Source organism: Mixophyes fleayi, chromosome 3 (assembly GCF_038048845.1).
Source record: "Mixophyes fleayi isolate aMixFle1 chromosome 3, aMixFle1.hap1, whole genome shotgun sequence".
NCBI classification, from domain to species: domain Eukaryota; kingdom Metazoa; phylum Chordata; class Amphibia; order Anura; family Limnodynastidae; genus Mixophyes; species Mixophyes fleayi.
In genome coordinates, this window is record NC_134404.1 from 32,154,464 (window position 1) to 32,179,661 (window position 25,198).

At 42.7% G+C, this 25,198-nt stretch overlaps 1 protein-coding gene across 3 annotated transcripts in view; it reads right to left on the bottom strand.

The window, feature by feature from the left end:
* Positions 1–1,078: 1,078 nt before the first annotated feature.
* ADGRF5 (adhesion G protein-coupled receptor F5) overlaps positions 1,079–25,198 on the bottom strand; it is a 172,869-nt gene continuing 148,749 nt past the window's right edge. For 2 of the 3 annotated variants that reach the window (XM_075201341.1, XM_075201340.1), the window contains exons 17-21: positions 11,459–12,820; positions 9,302–9,343; positions 8,588–8,647; positions 7,530–7,596; positions 1,079–6,142 (exon numbers count right to left, since the gene is read on the bottom strand). In XM_075201341.1, the coding sequence (XP_075057442.1) occupies positions 6,066–6,142; positions 7,530–7,596; positions 8,588–8,647; positions 9,302–9,343; positions 11,459–12,820 (1,608 nt within the window). In that variant the 3' untranslated portion in view covers positions 1,079–6,065. Of the gene's footprint in view, positions 6,143–6,886; positions 6,981–7,529; positions 7,597–8,587; positions 8,648–9,301; positions 9,344–11,458; positions 12,821–25,198 lie in introns of those variants that run through there. The other variant, XM_075201342.1, reaches the window with a different exon arrangement.

A 25,198-nucleotide genomic window follows, 5' to 3' on the forward strand; every position in this document is an offset into this window, starting at 1 on the left:
CTCTATTTTGGGTGAATTGCATATCATATTTGCCAGTGTTGGTTATTGGATAGGTGAAAATTCTAGTCCTCCGTTAGTTTATTTAATTTGCTCTCTTCCATTAACAGTTTCACATTCTGATGTAAAGTACAAACACATACAAAGTGTGTACCATTTGCTTCCACAAGCCCACAGTGTTTGGGACACAGTGTATCGGGATGTCTTTGTCCCTTGTATCACTAGTTCTCAATGCAGAAGCTGTAGCCAGACTAAGAAAAGACAATACAAGAAAAGTCTGAAAACAAGATAAAAATTACTGTTGTACCACAATTAGAAGTTATTATTCATTTTACTTGACCTTGCAAGCATAAAGTTTACATTTTTTGTAATATTTGCAACCCTGTCACATGAACACGTTATATTACAGAGCACTAAAATTTACATATTAAAGTTACTTTATGTTGTCTACCGTTCTACCAAATTTCACAAAAATCTGAGATGGTCAGGTTGAAAAGTTACTTTTTTTATATGATTTGACAGGGAACGAAGCCTTTATCTGTATCATAAAAGTATGGCTGACAGACATACATACTGCTTAGAGACATTCACTTTGTGGATTGGTGAATTGTAATAAAGAGGTAGGTCCATCGATGTCACATTAGCTTAACTAACTGAAATATAAGCCTTTTGACCTGCACCGCAGACAGGATTTAGCATTGGCTGTTTGTGATGGCCTCATGAGATAATACTCTGTTCATTTTATTTGTCAGGTTTACACTGAAAATGTATCTTGCCTTCATGGTTCAAAAGGTCTATTATAAATACACAGCTAAGAAATTCTCAAATAGGTTTGATTGTATATACTGTGTGTGAACACACACTATTCAATATGTTGTATTAAATCAATAGGGTGTATTACATATTATTACTTGTATAAACAGATTTTGCCACCTAAACCTAATCTACAGTAGCAAAGCACGTAACCACGCCTAAAAGATGATGCAAAATAGTACATCAAGGTGAAAACGGTTGACATTATTTTCTAATAACCACTTCTTCAAAGCTGACATAAAAATTACGTGAAATAACACAAGTAGGCTTTGCACTTTTAATGGTATTTATAAAAACTGACACAGAAATACAAATAATTAAAATGCAATTTGCAGATAATACATTATTATACAATAAATTGAACATATCAGTGTAAAGGATGCAAATCAGGTACAGTATGTGTATCACGGTAGTTGATTGTGTAGTTTATACTTAAATATTATTATTATCTTTAATTTATAAGGCGCCACAAAGGGTCCACAGCGCCGTACATGACATATACAGAAAACAGTGACCCATGACACATGATACATAAAGAAGAAAATATGATGAACCAAAATATACAAATCTACACAAACACACATACACAGGTAACATGGTAATGCAAATCAGATTATTTCTGGGACAATGAGTGAAATTAATGGTAGAAATCAGCGAGAAGTAGGCCGAAGCTTAAGAAAGCAGGGCTAGGGAAGCAGGCCAAGAGGTACAGAGGGTGATGGAATAGTAGAAGGAGCACACAAAGAAAGAGGGCCTTGACAGCTTACATCCTAAAGGAAAGGGGGAGACACAAATAGGGTTGTACTAACTGGGGGAGAGAGCTGGGACAAGGGAGTTAGGATGAGGACTGATAGACTTGAATAAAGAAGTGAGTCTTAAGGGCACGCTTGAAGCCTTTGAGAGTAGATGCAAACCTGATGGAACGTGGAAGATGGTTCCACAGCTGGGAAGCAGCCCAGGCAAAGTCCTGGAGACGTGAGTGGGAAGAGGTGATCAGTGAAGTAGTGAGGAGGCGGTCACAGGCAGAGCGGAGTGGGCGGCTAGGAGTGTAGGTAGAGATGAGATTGGAGATGTAGGGAGGGGAGGATTGATTAATAGCTTTAAAGGTGAGGGTGAGGAGTTTCAATTTAATTCTGTAGGCCATGGGGAGCCAATGTAATGACTGCTGGATGGGGGACAGCAGAGATAGAGTGGCGGGAGAGAAACATGTGGCGGGCAGCAGCATTGAGTATCGACTTAAGAGGGTGAAGGTGAGAATCAGGTAGGCCAGAGAGAAGAAGGTTACAGTAGTCAAGGCGAGAGATTACAAGTGACTGAACAAGGGTTTTCGTGGCATCCGTGGTGAGAAAGGGGCTATACAGCACATAAACATATATAAATTCTTATCAATGCCCTTCAAGACTATTTACTTGTTCAAACCTTATATACATTAAAGATTTGCAGAATTGCAGACCGTACAATGAATGAGTTGATATAATGGATCCATGGGTCCATTTATCAATAAAAATCACATTTGTGGTGACAAGGCCAATTTTTTTTGCTTATCGCGTTGATTAGAAACCATTTATTGGTGTAATTAATTCAAAAATATCACCAGGCAGTTGATCGCTATTCAGCTGCCTTGGCAACACTAGCATAGAGCGGGATGGGATAATTTACCACTTCATCGACCAGTCTTTACAGATATGTGTATGTTTGAGTCAGCTTTGCGCAAGTGCAGTGGAACTGAAAGCCTAGATTTGGGCTTCCAGTTCCACTAATACGGAGAAAAAAATATTAATAAAATGCTACAAAAATAGATTACATTTATTTAAACAAAATACTAAATATTTTACAGGAATAAAGCATTTAAATGTTTATCTGTTTTTGCCATCCTGAGATGGAGTGTTATTGCCAACGGTATCTCTTTGATATATAGGTTATAGAAAAGAAAAAGCTGTATCACGGGTGAAAACCCTTGTTTTCGCCAGCAATAGGGTTTTTGACCTATGTTAAATCGGATCCTGTAAATGAAAAAGTATTATTTTAATCTGTCTGTGTTATACAAATGGAGAAAATTTCTTTTATGAAAACAGTGTAATCGAGAGCCACAATAGTGTAGTTCATGCTTAGCAGTGTCCCACCACTATTAATATACATTGAAGGAGGCGAGGATTCTGGGGTGTGTTCTGGTTATCTGCCATGACTTGGCAGTTGCTGGATCACACTATCCTGACAAAATGTGTTCTCTATGTAAATTTACTGGACTGTAGAGCAGTGTCTTTGCATAGATAACAGCCCAGGATTACAGTACATATCTAAACATAGAAACACTGTAACCCCTAGCAACCAATCAATTGTTTGCTGTCAGTTTCTAAACTTTGCTAAAACAAAAAAAATACAGCTAGACTCCAATTGGCTGCTGTTGGTTACGGTGCTGCTGTTTGCGGTGGACCCTTTCTTTAAATAAGTCAAAATTATTTGAGAATACGTTTGCAGACAAAGTGAGGAGAATAGCACATTTTTGCCCTAAGTAAGACACATTTTTGATTTTTACAAAATAATTCATTTAATACGTACAAGTCACAGAAATAGCAAAATTACAGCAAGAGCCAAGTAAAAGTCTTACTGATTAATTCAATGTTTTTTAAGCTATGAAAATCTTTTAGGACTGGAATAAATAGTTTATACAAAATCAACCTAATATATATTTTATTTGTTTAGTCCAAAGAAAATCTGAAAGGCCAGGAAATTGAAACAATATTACAACATGGAAAAATCACCATACAAATAAATTTTTAATGGTTGTCTTTCAGAAAACTTTAAATTGTATCAAATCATCTCTTTATATATCTTGAACCTTTTGGGGAGGGATTCAAGTACCGTCGGAGCTTTGCCTGGTGAGACTCAGCGGGATGTTTGATTAGTAATACACCGCTGTTTTTTGTGAGGTTCGAGCTAAAATCAGCGATGTTTGCTTACCGTAGCAGCTGAAAGTGCGCACAGGTGCACTGATGTGAGGCTCTCATGAGACTTTACAGGTAGTTGAATTTCCCCCTTGGTGTCCATGCCTTGTGACTTATTCAACAACATTATACACAGAGCACAAATGTGCTTTAACCAAAAGCGACCAATTAGGTGTCGCTGGGCTCCATATTAAAACATTTTTTTCTGCTTAGGAGGCCACTTGAGCATGTACGGAGCATTTAGGCATTCAGTCCACTGCACATACTGAGACGAGCAGAGAGGGGTCTCCTTATTGGATGAACCAGCATCATCGTGCTCCCCCAACATAGAAGATGCATGGCCTGCTTCGTGCTTGTTCCACCACTGGGTATTTCATGTTACACTAATGTTACACTATACTCCATGTTAATAAATACAATAGGCCTTCTGGTTCTGTTGATCAGTGTTTTTGGCTTAGAAATAATGGTTGATTATTGAAGATCTGGCATAGTAGCTTGTGTCTGCTGCACTTGGAATATCTCCTGCTATCATAGCCTTTTATTACTTACATTATTATAAGTATATATCAAATATATCAATATATCAAATAAATAAGTTAAAGATTGATGAAAAAAAGACTTCTTAGTGTACCCTGTAGAGTATGGCTATACTGTATGGTTTTGGTTATAATAGTTATACAATATACAATCTAAAATATCAAGAGTAAGGACATTCTATGGTGATCTACGTTACATTTAGTAGATTGTTTTTAATTTAACAAAAATATTGTGTAAAAAATTATGATCTGTTTTTGTCTTTTGTTTTTTTAAATCCATGTTTAAATTGTATTTCTGATGTTTTGTTTTGTGAAACGCCATGATTTCAGTAAAATACCCCCCCCCCCTCACACTTCTACACTGAAGCAGTAGGGCCATCGGCAGGAAGTCACTGGTCGTGGTTTTAAAGGATCCTTAAGGGTAACAAACAAGAGCCTATTACTCTGGGGGCGGAGGAAACATTATAGCACGGAGTTCTTCTTCAATACCTTACTGTAAAGGCAGTCATACTATGGAATTCTCTAGCAAGGGAGGTTGTTGTATCTCCAGGTATAACTATTAATAGATTGCTTTATATAGGAATTATTATAATTAATCTGATTACTCTTTATGGGATCAGGAGGGAATTGATATTTTTTCCACTGTGGGGATAAAATGGCAACTGCCTCACTAGGGTTTACATTTCGTTTCCAACTGGATCTACACAACTAGAACTTTTAGTAGAATGAACATAATGGACCTTTATCTTTTTTGTCCTTAATAACCATGTAACTGAGGTTTTTTTCATCAGTGTTATCACTAGTTTCTTGTAAATTGATAAGCTTCATTCTCAGTTATATCACCAGTTCCTTGTAAATTTATAAGCTGTAATCTCAGTGAAGTCACTGGTTCCTTGTGAACTGATAGGCAGCATTCTCAGTGATGTCACTGGTTTCTTGTTACTTGATAGGCTGCATCCCCAGTGATGTCACTGGTTCCTTGTGAACTGATAGACAACATTCTCAGTGATGTCACTGGTTCCTTGTAAAGTGATAGGTTGTATCTGCAGTGTTGTCACTGGTTCCTTGTGAACTGATAGGCACCATTTTCAGTGATGTCCTGGTTCCTTGTAATGTGATAGGCAGCATTCTCAGTGATGTCACTGGTTCCTTGTAAAGTGATTGGCAGCATCCGCAATGATGTCACTGGTTCCTTGTGAACTGATAGGCAGCATTCTCAATGATGTCAGCTGTTACTTGTAAAGTGATAGGCTGCATTCTCATTATGTCACATTCTCATTAATTGTTTTCCACACTACAAAATGTCTTTCTACTTTGTGATGGCTGTCTTTTTTGAAAAGGATTTTGATCTATGCCATAATGCCACATCCAAATATGGCAAAGCATAAACAATTACAAGCTGAAAATGGAGTATTTGGTGAGGTAGTCTCACATATTATAGATTACTATGGTATCCAGTGTGCTCACCTATGCTTCTACTTATGTAATCACTTTGAGTTTTTAGCATCAATGAACATATACAAACTCTAGATGGCTGTGAGCAGTGCCTGGCTATAAACTGTACACTGGAAATATATGTCATCATATGATGAGACATTAACTCAATTCATAGTGGGAAAAAAAGAGTTCAGGCATAAATGGCTTTTCCACAACACAATGCACTAAGTGTGACATACTTGGCTATAAAGAATAAAGTGCATAACAAAAATTACAATAACGGAACATATCAATAGATATGCAATATAAGCATGTTCAGCAGTAAGTCTCTTCTCACTCAGTTGAGTAGTGAGTACGAGTTTGAGGCTGATTCACTAGATGAGCTAACTTGGGCAGAAGAAATGTTGTAAAGTCCTATGAAAGAAAATGAAAACATAACATTGGTTAGTTGGTGACCATTTATTTTCAGGATTATAATGAATGGATTCTTTTAAGCTTTAGAGAGACATTTCAGTGTGATCGCAACATGCTTTTATAAAGTCATGTCCACAAATTAATATGTTTATTTGAATTTAGCTGTCATTAACTTTTCTGCTGCCTTCTGCAGGAAAAAAAATAATCATTGAGTTGTTTCTAACCTATGTACTTGTGAGAAGTTGAATTCAACGGATGATTGTGAGTTTGTAAAGATACAAGTCTGAGCTCTTACATTCCCCTCCCTCTCCAATTTACTACAATAGATCTTGGCAGGCAGCCAAAATATTGTTAGGGTATTATGTTTTTGCAAAATTGTTGCAACCTTCTTGAAAACAGTTTTAGTTCAGTTTATTTTTAATGCTGCCAGGAAGCTGAAAAGTTAAATGACATTTTGTAACCATAAGAGTGAAAAGTAATGAATAACAATGTTTATAAATCAATTATCATTTTGGTAATTTACTTTTATACATTGACCGAATATGTCAATTTTAGGAGGACTTATGACAAGTCTTGGGTTTGGGTAATACTTTGAGCTGTGATTTATTTTGTTACAACTATAAAGACCATAAATACTGGAACACAAAACAGAAATGAGTTTGTAATCCAGTATTACAATTGATTTGGTATATACAATATATTGATTGGTGCATGATCATTATAATACTTATGATAAATTATTTTTAAGGCACAATTTACACTTTAACTCTTGATACCTATTTACAAAGCTGTCCTGTATAAGGAACCACCCGTTAGTAGAAGCGTTTTGTATAGGATTCTGTAAAGTACAAAAAAACAATGTAGGAAATGTCAAAGAGGAACCACAGTAGAACGTTTTAGTAAGGAAATTAGTATTGGATTGTAGAGGTGAATGAGGGAAGACCAGCAAGATGGAGATTGCAATAGTCAATGCGGGAGATTGTGAGTTTATAGATTAAAGTTTTTGCAGTGCCTTGTGTGAAATATGTGCATAATCTGAAATTGTTTCTTAGGTGTATGTAACAGGATTTCGATATAAACTGGATGTGGAGAACAAAGGACAGTTCTGAGTCAAATCACCTAGGCCACAAGCATGAAGGGTAGGGTTTATTGTCATGTTGTCAACGGAAATAGAGATGTTAGTTAGTTAGCTTCTATTGGCTGGTAGAAATATTGCTAAAAGTTTTTGAAAGTTTGAGGTGCCGAGAGGACATCTAGGATGAAATAGCAGAAAGATATACAGTTATGGTACACAGACTGGCGAGTTGCTTAGAGGTTCCCCTTCAAAGGTTTGCTGTAGGGCTCAGTGATTTCCTATCAGACAGTTCCATATTTCTTTGGTACTCACCTCTTTTAGCAAACAAATTGATAACTCCTTTTGAAAATGGAGGCTCTGAAGAACTGACATTGGACGTCTAAGGAAACATTGTGAAATGATCAGTAAACACATATATGTATATGGTAAGAAAAATCACTTTCTGATTAAACTTTCAATACTTTAACCAAAGTTCAGTTGTTTCCAAGGTCCTGTGAGGCTCATTGCATTCTTTACTTTCCTTTGGCATGCATAGCATACTGTATTAATGTTACTGTAGGCTGACGCAACATTTTCCATGTAGCTGATGTGGAACTACAAATTTCAGCCTGACCTTCCAATGCATGCTGGCAGCAGTTGGAAAGCCTGAGGTTGCCTACTTACAGTAACCAAGACACACAACTATATTTTTTTGAAAGGAATATATAAATACCTGTAACCTACTTATTTTATTCAGTAAACTAGATGTATATATTGTACAACCCATTTGAAGAAGAAAACAAATTTGGTGAAATCTCAAATTTGGCAGTATGATATTCTGTATGAATTCTTGGACAATTCCCATATTAATGTATATTACAGTTAATTGAGCTACTTTTTAAAAACAATAAGGCAGTGTTTCAGTGATCAACTTTGGTAATTGCAGCTTTTAATAACTACTTCATGCAATAGCCACAAATGGATAGAGTTCTAAATCATGAGGCGACTATAGGCAAGGGACTTATGTTCCTATTTGAAAATCCTGCCCTTAATATTTTCAATGCCGTCTTGAGCCATGGATTTAGGAACTCTGAATAATATTGCTGGAATTATGGGTATTTCTACTACAGCTTTACCCTATCCACTAGGTACCGCTAACCGCACCTCCAATGTGTGATGTAAACCAGTAACAATAAAATAAGTTAGCAGAAAATATATGGGGCTATTATGAGTGCAGATATATTTCTACATAAAGTATGTGTGGATATAGACAACATTAATATAAAAGTAAGCAGCAAGCTATGAAGTGGGTGGGGCTATTATAGCTGATGGCCCTATAGGAATGTGCCTCATTCTAAACGTAATAATAAAAAAAGAAAATGTTCCCATACCTTTGTCTGCTGTGAAGACCATCTGGAGAGAGAAAATTTGCTGAGCAAAGAATCCCGTACCTATATTATTAGAGGAAAAAGAGTTTTCTTTTAGGGACATGTGTTCTGTTTAACAAACCTAAAATTAAAAACACCATTTTATTTACTAGATGTGGATGTGCAGCACAGACGCAGTTTGTTCCCATTATTTTGTGTAATTATTCCCTTTTGTGTAGATCAGTGCTGATCTTATCACGTGAAGGTAGTGGCTACATAGAAGGCACAAAATGTAGCTCTTTCTGGTGGAAGGAGCTGGGCATGTCCCTTGCTGATTGGGGGGCAAACACAGTAATACACGTTGAATTGTGCCAAAATGAAAAAAAAAATGTATTTCATTTTGTGGGGTAATATATTTAAATAAGACCTAAGGAGTGGATATTGCAGGGGTTGGGGTATTTTGAGGGGGGGGGGGGCATTCCTTATCTAATAAATGGCCACAAAACCTTTGTACCCCTGTAAAATGACTTGATTTGTACATGGCCTAATAAGCTCTGTCTATAGGATCCACTCACAATATTATTATTGTTTATTTATATAGTACCACCATATTACGCAGCTCTTACAGAGAATAGTTTAGCACTCACATCAGTCGGATAGGTGCATTTGTGAAAGACGTATAGACAGCATCCACATTGTTTCAGGTTTGGGAATTACCCTGAAGTGTTTAGATCTTACCTTTTTGTCCATCAAACACCCAAACAGCAGAATAAATAGTCCCTGAAAGAAAAAGCAGAATTTAGATTTTTATTTATATTGCGACCTTCTCTGGTTTAAACAATGCTAGTAATCAGACTACTGACCCGCTAAGAACTAGGCATTAATAATACAGGGTGATTCAAAAGTCGCAGTACACCCTTTTATTTCAAGAACTCTACAGGAATTGGGCCGATTGGCCGATTTCAAGATGGCGCCCATATTTGGTACATACCGTAAAAGATAGACCACGTCACCCATACCTTACTGGACTATTCAGGTTTCCCAATTTCCTGTAGAGTTTTTGAAATAAAAGGGTGTACTGCGACTTTTGAATCACCCTGTATAATGACCGTTTAATTATGCCAATAATAAATATGTTGTTTTACCATCTAGTGACTATACATTGTAAACGCGGCAGGGCCTTCACTGCGCATGTGCAAACTCCTGTAGAGGGGGGCGCTAGAAATGTCATCCCTGGCTCTGAGTATATGAAATCATCACAATACATACTAATACTATATATAATGTATATTAATATATATATATATATACCATACAGTAAAATGAATCCCTGTAGACTGTCAGATTATTGGAATGTTTACAGCAGCACAGAGTCTGAGTGTGCTGACCATGTGGATAGGGCTGCCAGGAGGAATTTCGGGCCCTGGTACAGCAACATCTTGGGGCCCTTTCCATAGCCACCAAGGGGGCTACTTTGTACCTGTCCCCCCTCTTGGCCTCCTGCTTGTGGGAAGCAGGGACCTCTCCCTGGTGCAAATATATCAGTGAGGACAGGGCTGCATGTGACAGTATCATGATGTGAGGAGGGAAATACAGGAAGCTACAGGCTGAGAGTTATACAGTGGAAGGAGCAGAGTCCAGAGCAGCACAGAGTATATCAGGAGATGATTGATGTGTCAGTGAGGACAGGGCTGCATGTGACAGGGGCAGTGACATTATGTGAGGAGGGGAATGGAGGCAGCAGGAAGCCACAGACTGAGTTATATGGTGGAAGGAGCAGGGTCTCCCATCAGCACAGAGTAATGATGGGAGTCTCCACATGAAGATTGTGGTGTTATTGAATATTAAATAATATAACCCCTCCATCTTTTTTTCTTTGACTATGTATTCTGGCCAGGTCTGCCATTGAGAAAATAATATCGATCAGAGGGTAGCAGGCTTGTTACTCATCATGGAACTCGTGCTCAGCAATTTTTAAACCATTACACGAAGAACATTGAATTCAGTAGAGAACAATATTGCTCCGACTCTTTTTTGGATTTTGATAGTTATTGAGGCTGTGTGCGGACAGGGCCGAACGTAATAATTGCAGTATCATGATGCATACTGCTCAACTGTCCCGATTTGCAGACTTCGAAAGGGGTGGGTATTACATGAAAATGGTTGGCGTTTCAATCAAAAGTGGATGTTTTGGGCAGATTGGGTTGCTTGGTGTGGGGCTTATTTTGTCCTGATTTAACATGTGTGTCTACATGTTGGAAGTATTATGATGTAAGGGGGGGGATGGTGGAAAGTTGGAAGCCACAGACTGGGAAAGACAGCAGAAGAAGAAGAGTCCCAACAGTGCAGAGTGATGTGAGGCTCCTGCAAGGAAACCTGTGCACACCTCTATATGAAACAAATTTCATATATCAGATTTTATTATCATTATTATTATTATTATTTATAACTATGCATTGGGTACTTCTCAGTATTTAAATGTTTGAAAGAAGGTTTTTATTGCGAGTAGGCGGATTCCAGACGTATTTTACATGGCTTTTAACAGAGAACAATACCCTCAGCTTCCATAATAGATTTAGGGCTAGATTTACTAAGCTGCGGGTTTGAAAAAGTGGGGATGTTGCCTATAGCAACCAATCAGATTCTAGCTGTCATTTTGTAGAAGGTACTAAATAAATGAAAGCTAGAATCTGATTGGTTGCTATAGGCAACATCCCCACTTTTTCAAACCCGCAGCTTAGTAAATCTAGCCCTTAGTGTTTCTGAACCTCAACTGTTGGAGACAAAATAAGTTGGTAGCCAATCAAACCTGCTTTAAATCCATGAAGGGAAGATTTCATGTCTCTGAGAGAACCTGTATTAAGATATAAGTTTGAGTAGATATTTATTGCTTACCTGAAGTGAATTCAGTGCTGAAAAAATCCCGTGTATTACAAGTGATGAATTTGACATCGTTCCAATTCCGAAGCCCCAGGTAAGTCCAAGAAGTGGTGTCAGGATCAGTATACATTTTGTAATATGATTTAAGGTGCTTTTCTCCTCTTTTTTCGGCCTGTCCCCTATAGACGGTCTGAGGACTTTAACTATCACAACAAGTAGAGTAATAAAATTCACAAATAAAATGGTAAATGCTGGCACCACAAATGCAAGGAATGCTTTGCTTTCTACAATATTGAGCCAACAAAGCTTTTCAGCACCTTTTTGAATTATGTAGTTTTCATTGGATTGGGTGACAGCCACAGTGATTACTGAAATAATGACAGGACATCCGTAACCCAGGAAAAATGATATACCCATCATGGTAGTCTTGCTGAGGTCGTGGAAAACACACATAAGGCGATAGAAAAGTATAAGTCCCATGGTTAGCATCCAAAAAAAGACACACAAGTAAAAGAGATGTGCGAAAAACGTTGCCGACACGCAGGCTTGTGTGTTAGTTTTCGCCACGGCTGCACCAACGATAAACCAGATATCTGCCATCAAGAGCGTGACAGCAATGTTTATTATGCAGATGTGGCGCATGTAAGAGGTCTTGTTCTTGGTTACGGATTTCCAGACCACAGCCTCGATTATGATGCAGATGACCAGACTAAGGATGGAGATGCCTACCCCAATGTAGGTAACATAGTCTAACCATGGCGCATTCGGGACTGATAGGGACATGAGAATAGAGAATGAAGTCAAGTGACTACAGTTACATTTTACAATGTTCCCATCAATTGCACTATTGCAGCCTCTACTGTCCCAGTCCAGAGTTGTAAAGTTCCAGTAAACACATGTTGCTTTATTTAATGTCTCGTTACTCTTTTTAAAATCCATCTCAATCTTGAAGTTGGTATAGTTGCCAGTTACTATTGTTGTCATCACAAGACCGTTCAAAACGTTTGTGTTACTTGTGTTATTTGAGTCCGTATTTAGAATGTCCTTTAATGTAGCATATGCAATGCTTATAACACTGGCATTTTCTGATATATGGTTCAGGGTGTCTTTACTAATCAAAACATTCCCTGTTAAATTATTTGAGCGGCTGAAATTAAAATTTGCATTGTAATCTTTTGGAGAATTGCTAATAGATTTGCCAACTAGCTGAATATTTATGTTAGTTGTGATATCCAACGATTCATTGAAGGTTAGTTTTTCTGCAAATTTTTCGACAGATTGGAGAAGATTTGAGCTCTCTGCACCCTGGTTTGAAATTTGTTTCCAAGTGTGTACTGATGAATTGTCTACAACAATGTCGACCGTCTCAAGAAAGCTCTGCAAGGAAAATAAGTGTTTGAATATACATTTATAGTAATTTTTGTTATATTTTATTATCTATTTGCATAGTGAAAATTACTTTTACATATCTCTTTAAGGTCACAAGTGTGACATTTTTATTGAATGTCAAGGGACATTGTATGGTGAGACAGTATTAAATGGTCATAAATTAAAAATACTAATAAAAAACTATTATTATTATGCTTGTGTATGGTCAGAACATCGTTTTTTATTGTTTATTTCCTGCTCATCTGTTTGTCATCAGTTTCTGTGGACAGAGGGCTAGTACAAGCTGTCAATAATCACATAATCAGAATGCTCTTGGCAGCACAAAGCAGTTCAGGGAGATGTGTGCTGACCTTATGAAAGGCAGTGACCTGTCTAGTCGTGATTATGTTTGCTAGGCTAGGGCTACATGTGACAAGGTGGAATCATGCGGTGAGGAATAAAGGAATACAGGGAGCCACAGACTGAGAGATAGTAGAAAGAGCAGGTTCCTCCAACAGCACAGAGTAGTGATATACTGGTGCATAAAGATTGTGGTGCCAAACACAATTCTATATCAAATAAAGAACATCCAACGTGTCCTCATAAATATGGTGAACAACAAGTATATAGCAGAGAAGGCGAAGATGGATGTGACTCTTCTACTGTTTAAAATATGAACTTTCAAAAAACCACATTTTCATAATGATTTTATTGTGTTGCATCTTATTGAGTATTTCAATATTAAATAATAATTACACATCCATCTATATATTCTGACCAGGATTGCCATTGAGGAACAGACACCCGATCAGATGGGAGCAGACAGCTAAAGGCTTTTTACTCATCACAGAAGTTTAAGTTCTCAGCAATTTACATGAAGTAAACTGAATTATTTGGACGTTGATGATACTAAAATATATGCTCCTATTCTTTTTTGCTTATATTTTATCATGTCATTTAATTGATTTGAGTAGGACAATCCTACATTTAGAGTTCATCATAGAGCTGGTTTTAAACAAGTGGATGCATAAATGGATTGGTTTGGTTCTCAATCTTTATGATTCAAATCTGGGGTTTACAGATTGTGTTCTCCCACACTTAATAGTTGTTCATAAATGATATGAGAGGTAGTCCCATATGGTGGCCAAGTCACAATTTGTTTTTCTCAGTTGAGGGTTTTTTTTGTTATTTGGGGGTCTATTAATGGGTGAAAAGCCTAGCTTTCAATGATTTTAGAGCATCTATGTATTTTCCAAAGCCCCCGACAGTGAAGAATAAGATCCCCTCTCTGCTCTTTTCAGAGCAGGGCGAGGAGTCTAGGAGGCTACAGGTCCATAACCAAGATTTGCTATTGGGCTGGGCGAAGCACTGTTCTTCCCCTGCACACACTGTACAGTACTTCATGACAAAGTGGTAAGGCAAGTTCTCTTCTAATCTAGTGTGCAGCCCCTCTAATACAGCGCACGGCTCTTCTAATCTAGTGTGCAGTCCCTCTAATACAGCGCACAGCTCTTCTAATCTAGTGTGCAGTCCCTCTAATACAGCGCACAGCTCTTCTAATCTAGTGTGCAGTCCCTCTAATACAGCGCACAGCTCTTCTAATCTAGTGTGCAGTCCCTCTAATACAGCGCACGGCTCTTCTAATCTAGTGTGCAGCCCCTCTAATACAGCGCACGGCTCTTCTAATCTAGTGTGCAGCCCCTCTAATACAGCGCACGGCTCTTCTAATCTAGTGTGCAGTCCCTCTAATACAGCGCACAGCTCTTCTAATCTAGTGTGCAGTCCCTCTAATACAGCGCACGGCTCTTCTAATCTAGTGTGCAGTCCCTCTAATACAGCGCATGGCTCTTCTAATCTAGTGTGCAGTCCCTCTAATACAGCGCATGGCTCTTCTAATCTAGTGTGTAGCCCCTCCAATTCAGCGCACGGCTTTTCTAATCTAGTGTGCAGTCCCTCTAATACAGCGCACAGCTCTTCTAATCTAGTGTGCAGTCCCTCTAATACAGCGCACAGCTCTTCTAATCTAGTGTGCAGTCCCTCTAATACAGCGCACGGCTCTTCTAATCTAGTGTGCAGTCCCTCTAATACAGCGCACAGCTCTTCTAATCTAGTGGGCAGTCCATCTAATACAGCGCACAGCTCTTCTAATCTAGTGTGCAGCCAGTCTAATACAGCGCACAGCTCTTCTAATCTAGTGTGCAGTCCCTCTAATACAGCACACAGCTCTTGTAATCTAGTGTGCAGCCAGTCTAATACAGTGCACAGCTCTTCTAATCTAGTGTGCAGTCCCTCTAATACAGCGCACGGCTCTTCTAATCTAGTGTGCAGTCCCTTTTATACAGCGCACAGGTCTTCTAATCTAGTGTGCAGTCCCTCTAATACAGCGCACAGCTCTTCTAATCTAGTGTGCAGTCCCTCTAATACAGCACACAGCTCTTCTAACCTAGTGTGCAGTCCCTCTAATATAGCGCACAGCTCTTCTAATCTAGTGTGCAGTCCTTCTAATACAGCGCACGGCTCTTCTAATCTAGTGTGCAGTCCCTCCAATACAGCGCATGGCTCTTCTAATCTAGTGTGCAGCCCCTCCAATTCAGCGCACGGCTCTTCTAATCTAGTGTGCAGTCCCTCTAATACAGCGCACAGCTCTTCTAATCTAGTGTGCAGTCCCTCTAATACAGCGCACGGCTCTTCTAATCTACTGTGCAGTCCCTCTAATACAGTGCATGGCTCTTCTAATCTAGTGTGCAGCCCCTCCCATTCAGCGCAAGGCTTTTCTAATCTAGTGTGCAGTTCTTCTAATACAGCGCACGGCTCTTCTAACCTAGAGTGCAGCCAGTCTAATACAGCACACAGCTCTTGTAATCTAGTGTGCAGCCAGTCTAATACAGTGCACGGCTCTTCTAATCTAGTGTGCAGTCCCTCTAATACAGCGCACAGCTCTTCTAATCTAGTGTGCAGTCCCTCTAATACAGTGCACAGCTCTTCTAATCTAGTGTGCAGTCCATCTAATACAGCGCACAGCTCTTCTAATCTAGTGTGCAGTCCCTCTAATACAGCACACAGCTCTTCTAACCTAGTGTGCAGTCCCTCTAATACAGCGCACAGCTCTTCTAATCTAGTGTGCAGTCCTTCTAATACAGCGCACGGCTCTTCTAATCTAGTGTGCAGTCCCTCCAATACAGCGCATGGCTCTTCTAATCTAGTGTGCAGCCCCTCCAATTCAGCGCACGGCTCTTCTAATCTAGTGTGCAGTCCCTCTAATACAGCGCACAGCTCTTCTAATCTAGTGTGCAATCCCTCTAATACAGCGCACGGCTCTTCTAATCTAGTGTGCAGTCCCTCTAATACAGCGCATGGCTCTTCTAATCTAGTGTGCAGCCCCTCCAATTCAGCGCACGGCTTTTCTAATCTAGTGTGCAGTTCTTCTAATACAGCGCACGGCTCTTCTAACCTAGTGTGCAGCCAGTCTAATACAGCACACAGCTCTTGTAATCTAGTGTGCAGCCAGTCTAATACAGTGCACGGCTTTTCTAATCTAGTGTGCAGTCCCTCTAATACAGTGCACGGCTCTTCTAATCTAGTGTGCAGTCCCTCTAATACAGCGCACAGCTCTTCTAATCTAGTGTGCAGTCCATCTAATACAGCGCACAGCTCTTCTAATCTAGTGTGCAGTCCCTCTAATACAGCGCACAGCTCTTCTAATCTAGTGTGCAGTCCCTCTAATACAGCGCACGTCTCTTCTAATCTAGTGTGCAGTCCCTCTAATACAGCGCATGGCTCTTCTAATCTAGTGTGCAGCCCCTCCAATTCAGCGCACGGCTCTTCTAATCTAGTGTGCAGTCCCTTTAATACAGCGCACAGCTCTTCTAATCTAGTGTGCAGTCCCTCTAATACAGCACACGGCTCTTCTAATCTAGTGTGCAGTCCCTCTAATACAGCGCATGGCTCTTCTAATCTAGTGTGCAGCCCCTCCAATTCAGCGCACGGCTCTTCTAATCTAGTGTGTGTCAGGAACCCCTCCAACCAATACAACACCACCCGGAGTCTACTCTGATAGTCAGGTGTTCGCTGGAGCCCCTAGTGGTGGGGACAGACTTGGCTGCAGACTACAGAGGGTCGTGTGGCGTGTATCAGCTGCGGGGAACCCAGGAGCAGAGGATAATGGCAGGCAGCAGTTCCAAAGGAGGGGCCGAGGTCAGGGGTCACTTGCTAGGAAGAATAGTCAGGAAACAAGCCAAGGGTCGAGGTCACGGGCAAATCAGCAGAAAGGGTTGTACAAGCCAGAAGGTCAAGGGCACAGGCAAACAGGCAAATTCAGAAAACAGGCAGGGGTCATACACGGCAGAATTCAATCCAAAAGTTAACACCAAAGTACAGCAGCAGGCAGCAACACAGGAACTGGAAGCTATAACCGGCAGGGAGGTTAAGCCCTCCCTGCCTTAAATACTGAAACAGACCAATGATAGCCCAGTACTCTAATTGCCCACAGGCTGTTCCTTGATGGAATTAATCAGCCTGCAGACTTGCCCCGCTGTTGTGCACGCGCCCGGCTGCCCTGTAATGCCGGGATGCGGCGCTGGATAGAAGAGCGTTTGGCCATTGCTAAGGCAGCGGCCGGCGAGCCCCCGGAAGTGACGTCCCGGTCGTCATAGCGACGGCCGGGACGGAGGTAGGAGAGTCGCGGCGGCTGGGCACCGCCGCGGCTCGTAACAGTACCCCCTCCTTGAGGAGGGGTCAAAGCAACCCGACATCCAGGTTTGCCAGGGAATTGTTTGAAGAAATCCTCAATGAGTTTGCGGGCATGTAAGCGTCTCCACGGAATCCAAGATCTTTCCTCCGGGCCACGATTTTTCCATTGGACTAAGAAGTGGATTTGCCCCTGGACCTTTTTGGAATCCAGAATCTTCTCCACCAGGAGTTCCCTGTGGCCCTCTGGGATGACAGACTGAGATCTGCGTAAGTAACGAAGCCTAGACTTACGTGCAGGGATAGCCGGCTTCAGGAGAGAACAGTGGAAGGTATTCGGCATCCTAAGTGACTGAGGAAGCTTTAGCCTGAAGGCGACAGGATTGACCTGTTTGAGGATCAGGAATGGGCCAATAAATCTAGGCCCTAGTTTTTTTACAAGGCTGTTTGAGCTTGATATTGCGTGTGGACAACCAGACTTTTTGCCCCACCTTAAATGAACAGTCCTTCTGGTGACGGTCTGCAAATTTTTTAGACTGGAAAAAAGCCAGAGTTAATGCAGAATGCACCTTCTTCCAAACAGATTTAAGGTATGAAGCTGTGGAACGGATCTCTGGAAGACCGGAATAGTTGAGTGATGATAATGAATTGGACCTTGGATGGAAGCCAAAATTACAGAAAAATGGAGAGACTTGGGTGGAAGAGTGAGATGCATTATTGTACGCAAACTCAGCCCACGAAAGCAATGATGACCAATTGTCTTGAAATTCTGTGATGTAGAGACGTAAATATTGCTCCAAGGACTGGTTCACTCTCTCAGTCTGCCCATTAGATTGAGGATGATAGACTGAAGAGAGACTTATGTTAATTACCAGGAGACTGCAGAAAGACCTCCAGAATTGGGCGATAAATTGGGAACCCCGGTCGGAAACAAAATCAATGGGTAAGCCATGAAGACGGAAAACATGTTTCACGAACAGCACAGCCAGATCCTGAGCGCTGGGGAGTTTGGTTACTGGAACAAAATGGGACATTTTGCTAAAACGATCCACTATTACCCAAATTGTGTTGTTTCCTGAAGAACATGGCAGATCCACGATAAAATCCATGGACAGATGTGTCCAGGGTCTCATAGGCGGAGACAGGGGCATAAGTGGACCTGACGGAGAAGTTCTGGAAGTTTTGTTTTTTGCGCAATCTTCACAGGTGCGGATAAAACTCTCCACATCCGAGGACAAGGAAGGCCACCATACAGAACGTGCAAGTATTTCAAGGGTTCTGGAGATACCCGGATGCCCTGCTGATTTGTTCTCATGGGCCTCAGCGAGAACCGCTCTTCGAAGATGCACTGGAACAAAAAGACGTCCTGGAGGTGTTTCGGAAGGGGCAATTTTCTGAAACTGACGTATGGTGTTTCCTAGATCCTGAGTCAACCCAGCTTGAATGATAGAAGCTGGAATGATAGATGATGGTTCACCAGTGGGTAATTGATGAGGTAGAAAGCTCCTGGACAATGCATCCGCCTTGATATTCTTAGAACCGGGTCTGTAGGTTAGAATAAAGTTGAAGTGGGTAAAGAACAAGGCCCACCGAGCTTGTCTAGAATTTAACCGTTTGGCGGATTCAATGTACAATAGGTTTTTGTGATCAGTGAGGAATGAAATAGTATGAACTGTACCCTCAAGCCAGTGGCGCCACTCCTCGAACGCCCACTTGATTGCCAGAAGTTCCCGGTTACCCACATTATAGTTGACTTCGGCAGACGAAAACTTGCGTGAGAAGAAGGCACATGGATGCACCTTACGATCACCGGGGTCCCTCTGGGATAAGAGAGCACCAGCGCCTACTTCCGAGGCATCAACTTTCAGAATAAATGGCAACTGTGGATTAGGGTGCTTGAGGACCGGAGCAGTAGTGAACGCTGTTTTAAGAGCTTCAAATGATGCAATGGCCTCTGGTGACCAATTACAAGGATCCGCCCCTTTGCGGGTAAGGGCAGTGATGGGAGCCACAAGTTCCGAGAAAGCCCGAATGAATCTCCGATAGTAGTTTGCAAAGCCCAGAAATCTTTGGATTGCTTTTAGATTCGTAGGACATACCCAGTCCGGGATGGCTTGGACTTTACTAGAATCCATAGAGAATCCATCAGGAGAAATTACATATCCAAGAAATGACACTTTTTCGACATCAAACTCACACTTTTCAAGCTTGGCGAAGAGATGATGTTTTCTGAGTTTAAGCAAAACCTGTTTGACATGATCACGGTGTTGAGAAAGAGACTTCGAATAAATCAGGATGTCGTCCAGATACACCACTACAAACTGGCCCAGGAACTCACTGAGTACTTCGTTAATAAGGTCCTGGAAGACGGCAGGCGCATTACACAGACCGAAGGGCATGACCAAATATTCATAATGGCCTGATTGAGTGCTGAAGGCCGTTTTCCACTCATCGCCCTCTCGGATGCGTATAAGATTATAGGCGACGCGGAGATCTATCTTGGTGTACATCGTAGCGTCTCTCAATTGGTCAAACAGGACAGAGATGAGCGGAAGCGGGTAAGTATTTTTGATGGTGATCTTGTTCAGTCCACGATAATCAATGCACGGGCGTAGACTACCATCCTTTTTGGAAACTAAAAAACACCCTGCTCCTGCAGGAGACTTTGAAGGTCTGATGAAACCTCTTTGCAAGTTTTCCTCCACATAATCTTGCATAGCCTTAGTCTCAGGGCCAGAAAGAGAGTACAACCTTCCCTTGGGCAACTTGGAACCTGGAAGCAGATCAATGGCACAATCGAAGTCTCTATGTGGAGGTAGCGAATCAGCTGCCTTCTTGGAAAACACATCCTGGAATTCGCTATACGCAGAGGGCAGTTGATCCGGGCGCGACTGCAGGAGCCGCAGAGACATGGTCAAACAACTTTGAGAACAGTGAGTACTCCAACGAGTAATTTCTCCCAGATTCCAGTCGATCACAGGATTATGGAGGTGAAGCCATGGATGACCGAGAATTAGCGGAACAGAAGGGCAATCAATGAGGAGAAGAGACAAGGTTTCAGAGTGAAGAGACCCAACTGTAAGACGTAGGGGCGGAGTCGTGAAGGATATCCTGCCACCCGGTAAAGGACCCCCGTCCAGACCGCAGACAGTAATAGCGGAATCCATTTTGATGAATGGAATTCCAATGGACTTGGCAAAACTTGTATCCAAAAAGTTGCCTGCTGCACCACTATCAATAAAGGCTGAGGTATCAGAAGAGTGTGATCCATAGGAAAGATTAGCGGGAACTATTAATGCGTTTTTGGAAGAAATGAACTGCAGACCTAGATAAATCTCTTCCACCTTCTCTAGGCCTGATCTTTTCCCGACTTGTTGGGGCAAGAGCGCAGGAGATGACCTTTAGTTCCACAATATAGGCAGAGGCCTAAGGTGCATCTCCTAGATCTCTCTTCCTGAGAGAGGCGATAGGCGCCTAACTGCATCGGTTCCGCAGCTTCCATGTTAGGAGGAGGCGCAGAAAGGAATGGATGTTTCCCTCTCGGTTCTTCTTTCCTTGAGGCGTCTGTCAATTTTGATTGTAAGCTGCATGAGTCCCTCCAGGGAAGTAGGTGACGGATACTGTACCAGGGAATCCTTTATTTGTTCCGATAACCCCAAACGGAATTGGCTGCGTTAAGCTGGGTCATTCCACTCGCTATCAGTGGACCAGCGCCGGAATTCAGCAGCGTATTCCTCTGCAGAACGTCGGCCTTGTTTTAGGGATCTGAAGTGACCCTCAGCAGACGCTACCCCATCCGAGTCCTCATACAAAAGGCCTAGGGCTTCAAAAAAGGATTCCACGGACCTCAGAGAAGGACTATCAGAAGGCAAGCTGAAGGCCCAGGACTGTGGGTCCCCCTGAAGCAAGGAAATCACGATGCCCACTCTTTGCTGATCAGAGCCAGAGGAATGGGGTCGGAGACGGAAGAACAATTTACAGCTCTCCTTGAAGTTACGGAAGAGATTCCTGTCCCCAGAAAATCGATCCGGCAAATTCAGCTTGGGTTCCATAGCAGGAACTGATGGGTCTACCTGGGCTTGGGCTTGAGCGGCTCTGGTGGCCTCTTCCTGAGCAGGCAGGCGTTGAACCAGGTTCTGGACCACTTGTGAGACGGACTGGATCTGACCTGCCAGAATTTGGGCTGGAGAAAGGTTTGCTCCGTTATCTTCCATTGAAGGGAATTCTCCAAAGATTTGGGCCGGTTATAATGTCAGGAACCCCTCCAACCAATACAACACCACCCGGAGTCTACTCTGATAGTCAGGTGTTCGCTGGAGCCCCTAGTGGTGGGGACAGACTTGGCTGCAGACTACAGAGGGTCATGTGGCGTGTATCAGCTGCGGGGAACCCAGGAGCAGAGGATAATGGCAGGCAGCAGTTCCAAAGGAGGGGCCGAGGTCAGGGGTCACTTGCTAGGAAGAATAGTCAGGAAACAAGCCAAGGGTCGAGGTCACGGGCAAATCAGCAGAAACGGTGGTACAAGCCCGAAGGTCAAGGGCACAGGCAAACAGGCAAATCCAGAAAACAGGCAGGGGTCATACACGGCAGAATTCAATCCAAAAGTTAACACCAAAGTACAGCAGCAGGCAGCAACACAGGAACTGGAAGCTATAACCGGCAGGGAGGCTAAGCCCTCCCTACCTTCAATACTGAAACAGACCAATGAGAGCCCAGTACTCTAATTGCCCACAGGCTGCTCCTTGATGGAATTAATAAGCCTGCAGACTTGCCCCGCTGTTGCGCACGCGCCCGGCTGCCCTGTAATGCCGGGACGCGGCTCTGGATAGAAGAGCGTCTGGCCGTTGCTATGGCAGCGGCCGGCCAGCCCCCGGAAGTGACGTCCCGGTCGTCATAGCGACGGCCGGGACGGAGGTAGGCTCGTAACAGTGTGCAGTCCCACTAATACAGCGCACGGCTCTTCTAACCTAGTGTGCAGCCAGTCTAATACAGCACACAGCTCTTGTAATCTAGTGTGCAGCCAGTCTAATACAGTGCACGGCTCTTCTAATCTAGTGTGCAGCCCCTCTAATACAGCGCACAGCTCTTCTAATCTAGTGTGCAGTCCCTCTAATACAGCGCACAGCTCTTCTAATCTAGTGTGCAGTCCCTCTAATACAGCGCATGGCTCTTCTAATCTAGTGTGCAGCCCCTCCAATTCAGCGCACAGCTCTTCTAATCTAGTGTGCAGTCCCTCTAATATAGCGCATGGCTCTTCTAATCTAGTGTGCAGCCCCTCCAATTCAGCGCACAGCTCTTCTAATCTAGTGTGCAGTCCCTCTAATACAGCGCACTGCTCTTCTAACCTAGTGTGCAGTCCCTCTAATACAGCGCACGGCTCTTCTAATCTAGTGTGCAGTCCCTCCAATTCAGCGCACGGCTCTTGTAATCTAGTGTGCAGTCCATCTAATACAGCGCACAGCTCTTCTAATCTAGTGTGCAGTCCCTCTAATACAGCGCACGGCTCTTCTAATCTAGTGTGCAGTCCCTCTAATACAGCGCACTGCTCTTCTAACCTAGTGTGCAGCCAGTCTAATACAGCACACAGCTCTTGTAATCTAGTGTGCAGCCAGTCTAATACAGCGCACGACTCTTCTGATCTAGTGTGCAGCCAGTCTAATACAGTGCACGGCTCTTCTGATCTATTGTGCAGCCCCTCTAATACAGCACACAGCTCTTCTAATCTAGTGTGCAGTCCCTCTAATACAGCGCACAGCTCTTCTAATCTAGTGTGCAGTCCCTCTAATACAGCGCACAGCTCTTCTAATCTAGTGTGCAGTCCCTCTAATACAGCGCACGGCTCTTCTAATCTAATGTGCAGTCCCTCTAATACAGCGCACGGCTCTTCTAATCTAGTGTGCAGTCCCTCTAATACAGCGCACAGCTCTTCTAATCTAGTGTGCAGTCCCTCCAATACAGCGCATGGCTCTTCTAATCTAGTGTGCAGTCCCTCTAATACAGCGCACGGCTCTTCTAATCTAGTGTGCAGCCAGTCTAATACAGCACACAGCTCTTGTAATCTAGTGTGCAGCCAGTCTAATACAGTGCACGGCTCATCTAATCTAGTGTGCAGTCCCTCTAATACAGCGCACGGCTTTTCTAATCTAGTGTGCAGTCCCTCTAATACAGCGCACGGCTCTTCTAACCTAGTGTGCAGCCAGTCTAATACAGCACACAGCTCTTGTAATCTAGTGTGCAGCCAGTCTAATACAGTGCACGGCTCATCTAATCTAGTGTGCAGTCCCTCTAATACAGCGCACGGCTCTTCTGATCTAGTGTGCAGCCAGTCTAATACAGCACACAGCTCTTAAAATCTAGTGTGCAGCCCCTCTAATACAGCGCACGGCTCTTCTAACCTAGTGTGCAGTCCCTCTAATACAGCTCACGGCTCTTCTGATCTAGTGTGCAGCCAGTCTAATACAGCACACAGCTCTTAAAATCTAGTGTGCAGCCCCTCTAATACAGTGCACAGCTGTTATGGCTACCAGTGCAACATAAACTCATAGAACAGGTTGAAGAGGACTTCACCTTTAGCAGCCGCCTTTCCCGTAGAGACTGGTTGTGCTCACAGGTACTCAGATGCCCCCAGGTCTTGTACTCAGAGTAGTATGGGTTTATGTTAGCACGGCAGCGGACAGGTACAGGAGGTTGCACACGGAGTAGCGACAGGCCAGAGTTAAGCAGAGTGGACAGGACACCTGAGGGTATGTCGGGTACAGGCAGGCAGGTCAAGGTCACAGGCACAGGTTCAGGATCCAGGGGCAGGTGGTAAGTCAGGGTCACTAGCAGAGGTTCAGAATCCAGGTACAGGCAATAAATCAGGGTCAGAAGCACAGGTTCAGAATCCAGGAACAGGCAAAGATCATACATGGTTGATCAATCACATGTTAAACACCACAGATAGGAACAGGAGCAGGCAGCAGAACTGAACAGTACACTATAGTGCAGATGACTAATCAGAAACAGGCCCTGTAAGTGCTCTCAGCACTTGCCTAATTAATTGCTGGTACCAGCAGCCAATGACAAAGTGCGCCCAGCAGATTTAATTTAACAACCTAATTAGCCATATTTGGCTGATTCTGTACAGCCCTGCGCGCGCTCGGCTGTTTGACAGCTGGACAGGCACGGCGGCAGGAAGCCCAATGCGTCCCGGTTGTTGCCCAGGCAACCAGGACGCAGGAACCGGAAGTGATGCCCCGGTCGTCATGGAGACGGCCGGGACGTCACAAGCAGGAGGGGAAGAGTCGCGGCGGCCGCAGGCACCGCCGCGATTGCTGACAACAGCTCTTCGAATCTAGTGTCCAGCCCCTCTAATACAGCACACAGCTCTTCTAATCTAATGTACAGCCAGTCTAATACAGCGCACAACTCTTCTAATCTAGTGTGCAGCACCTCTAATACAGCGCACATCTCTTCTAGTGGGCAACCCCTCTAATACAGCGCACAACTCTTCTAATCTAGTGTGCAGGTCCTCTAATACAGCGCAGATCTCTTCTAGTCTAGTGGGCAGCCCCTCTAATACAATGCACAACTCTTCTAACCTAGTGTGCAGCACCTCTAATACAGCACAGATCTCTTCTAATCCAGTGTGCAGCACCTCTAATACAGCGCATAGCTCTTTCAATCTAGTGTGCAAACAGTCTAATACAGCGCATAGCTCTT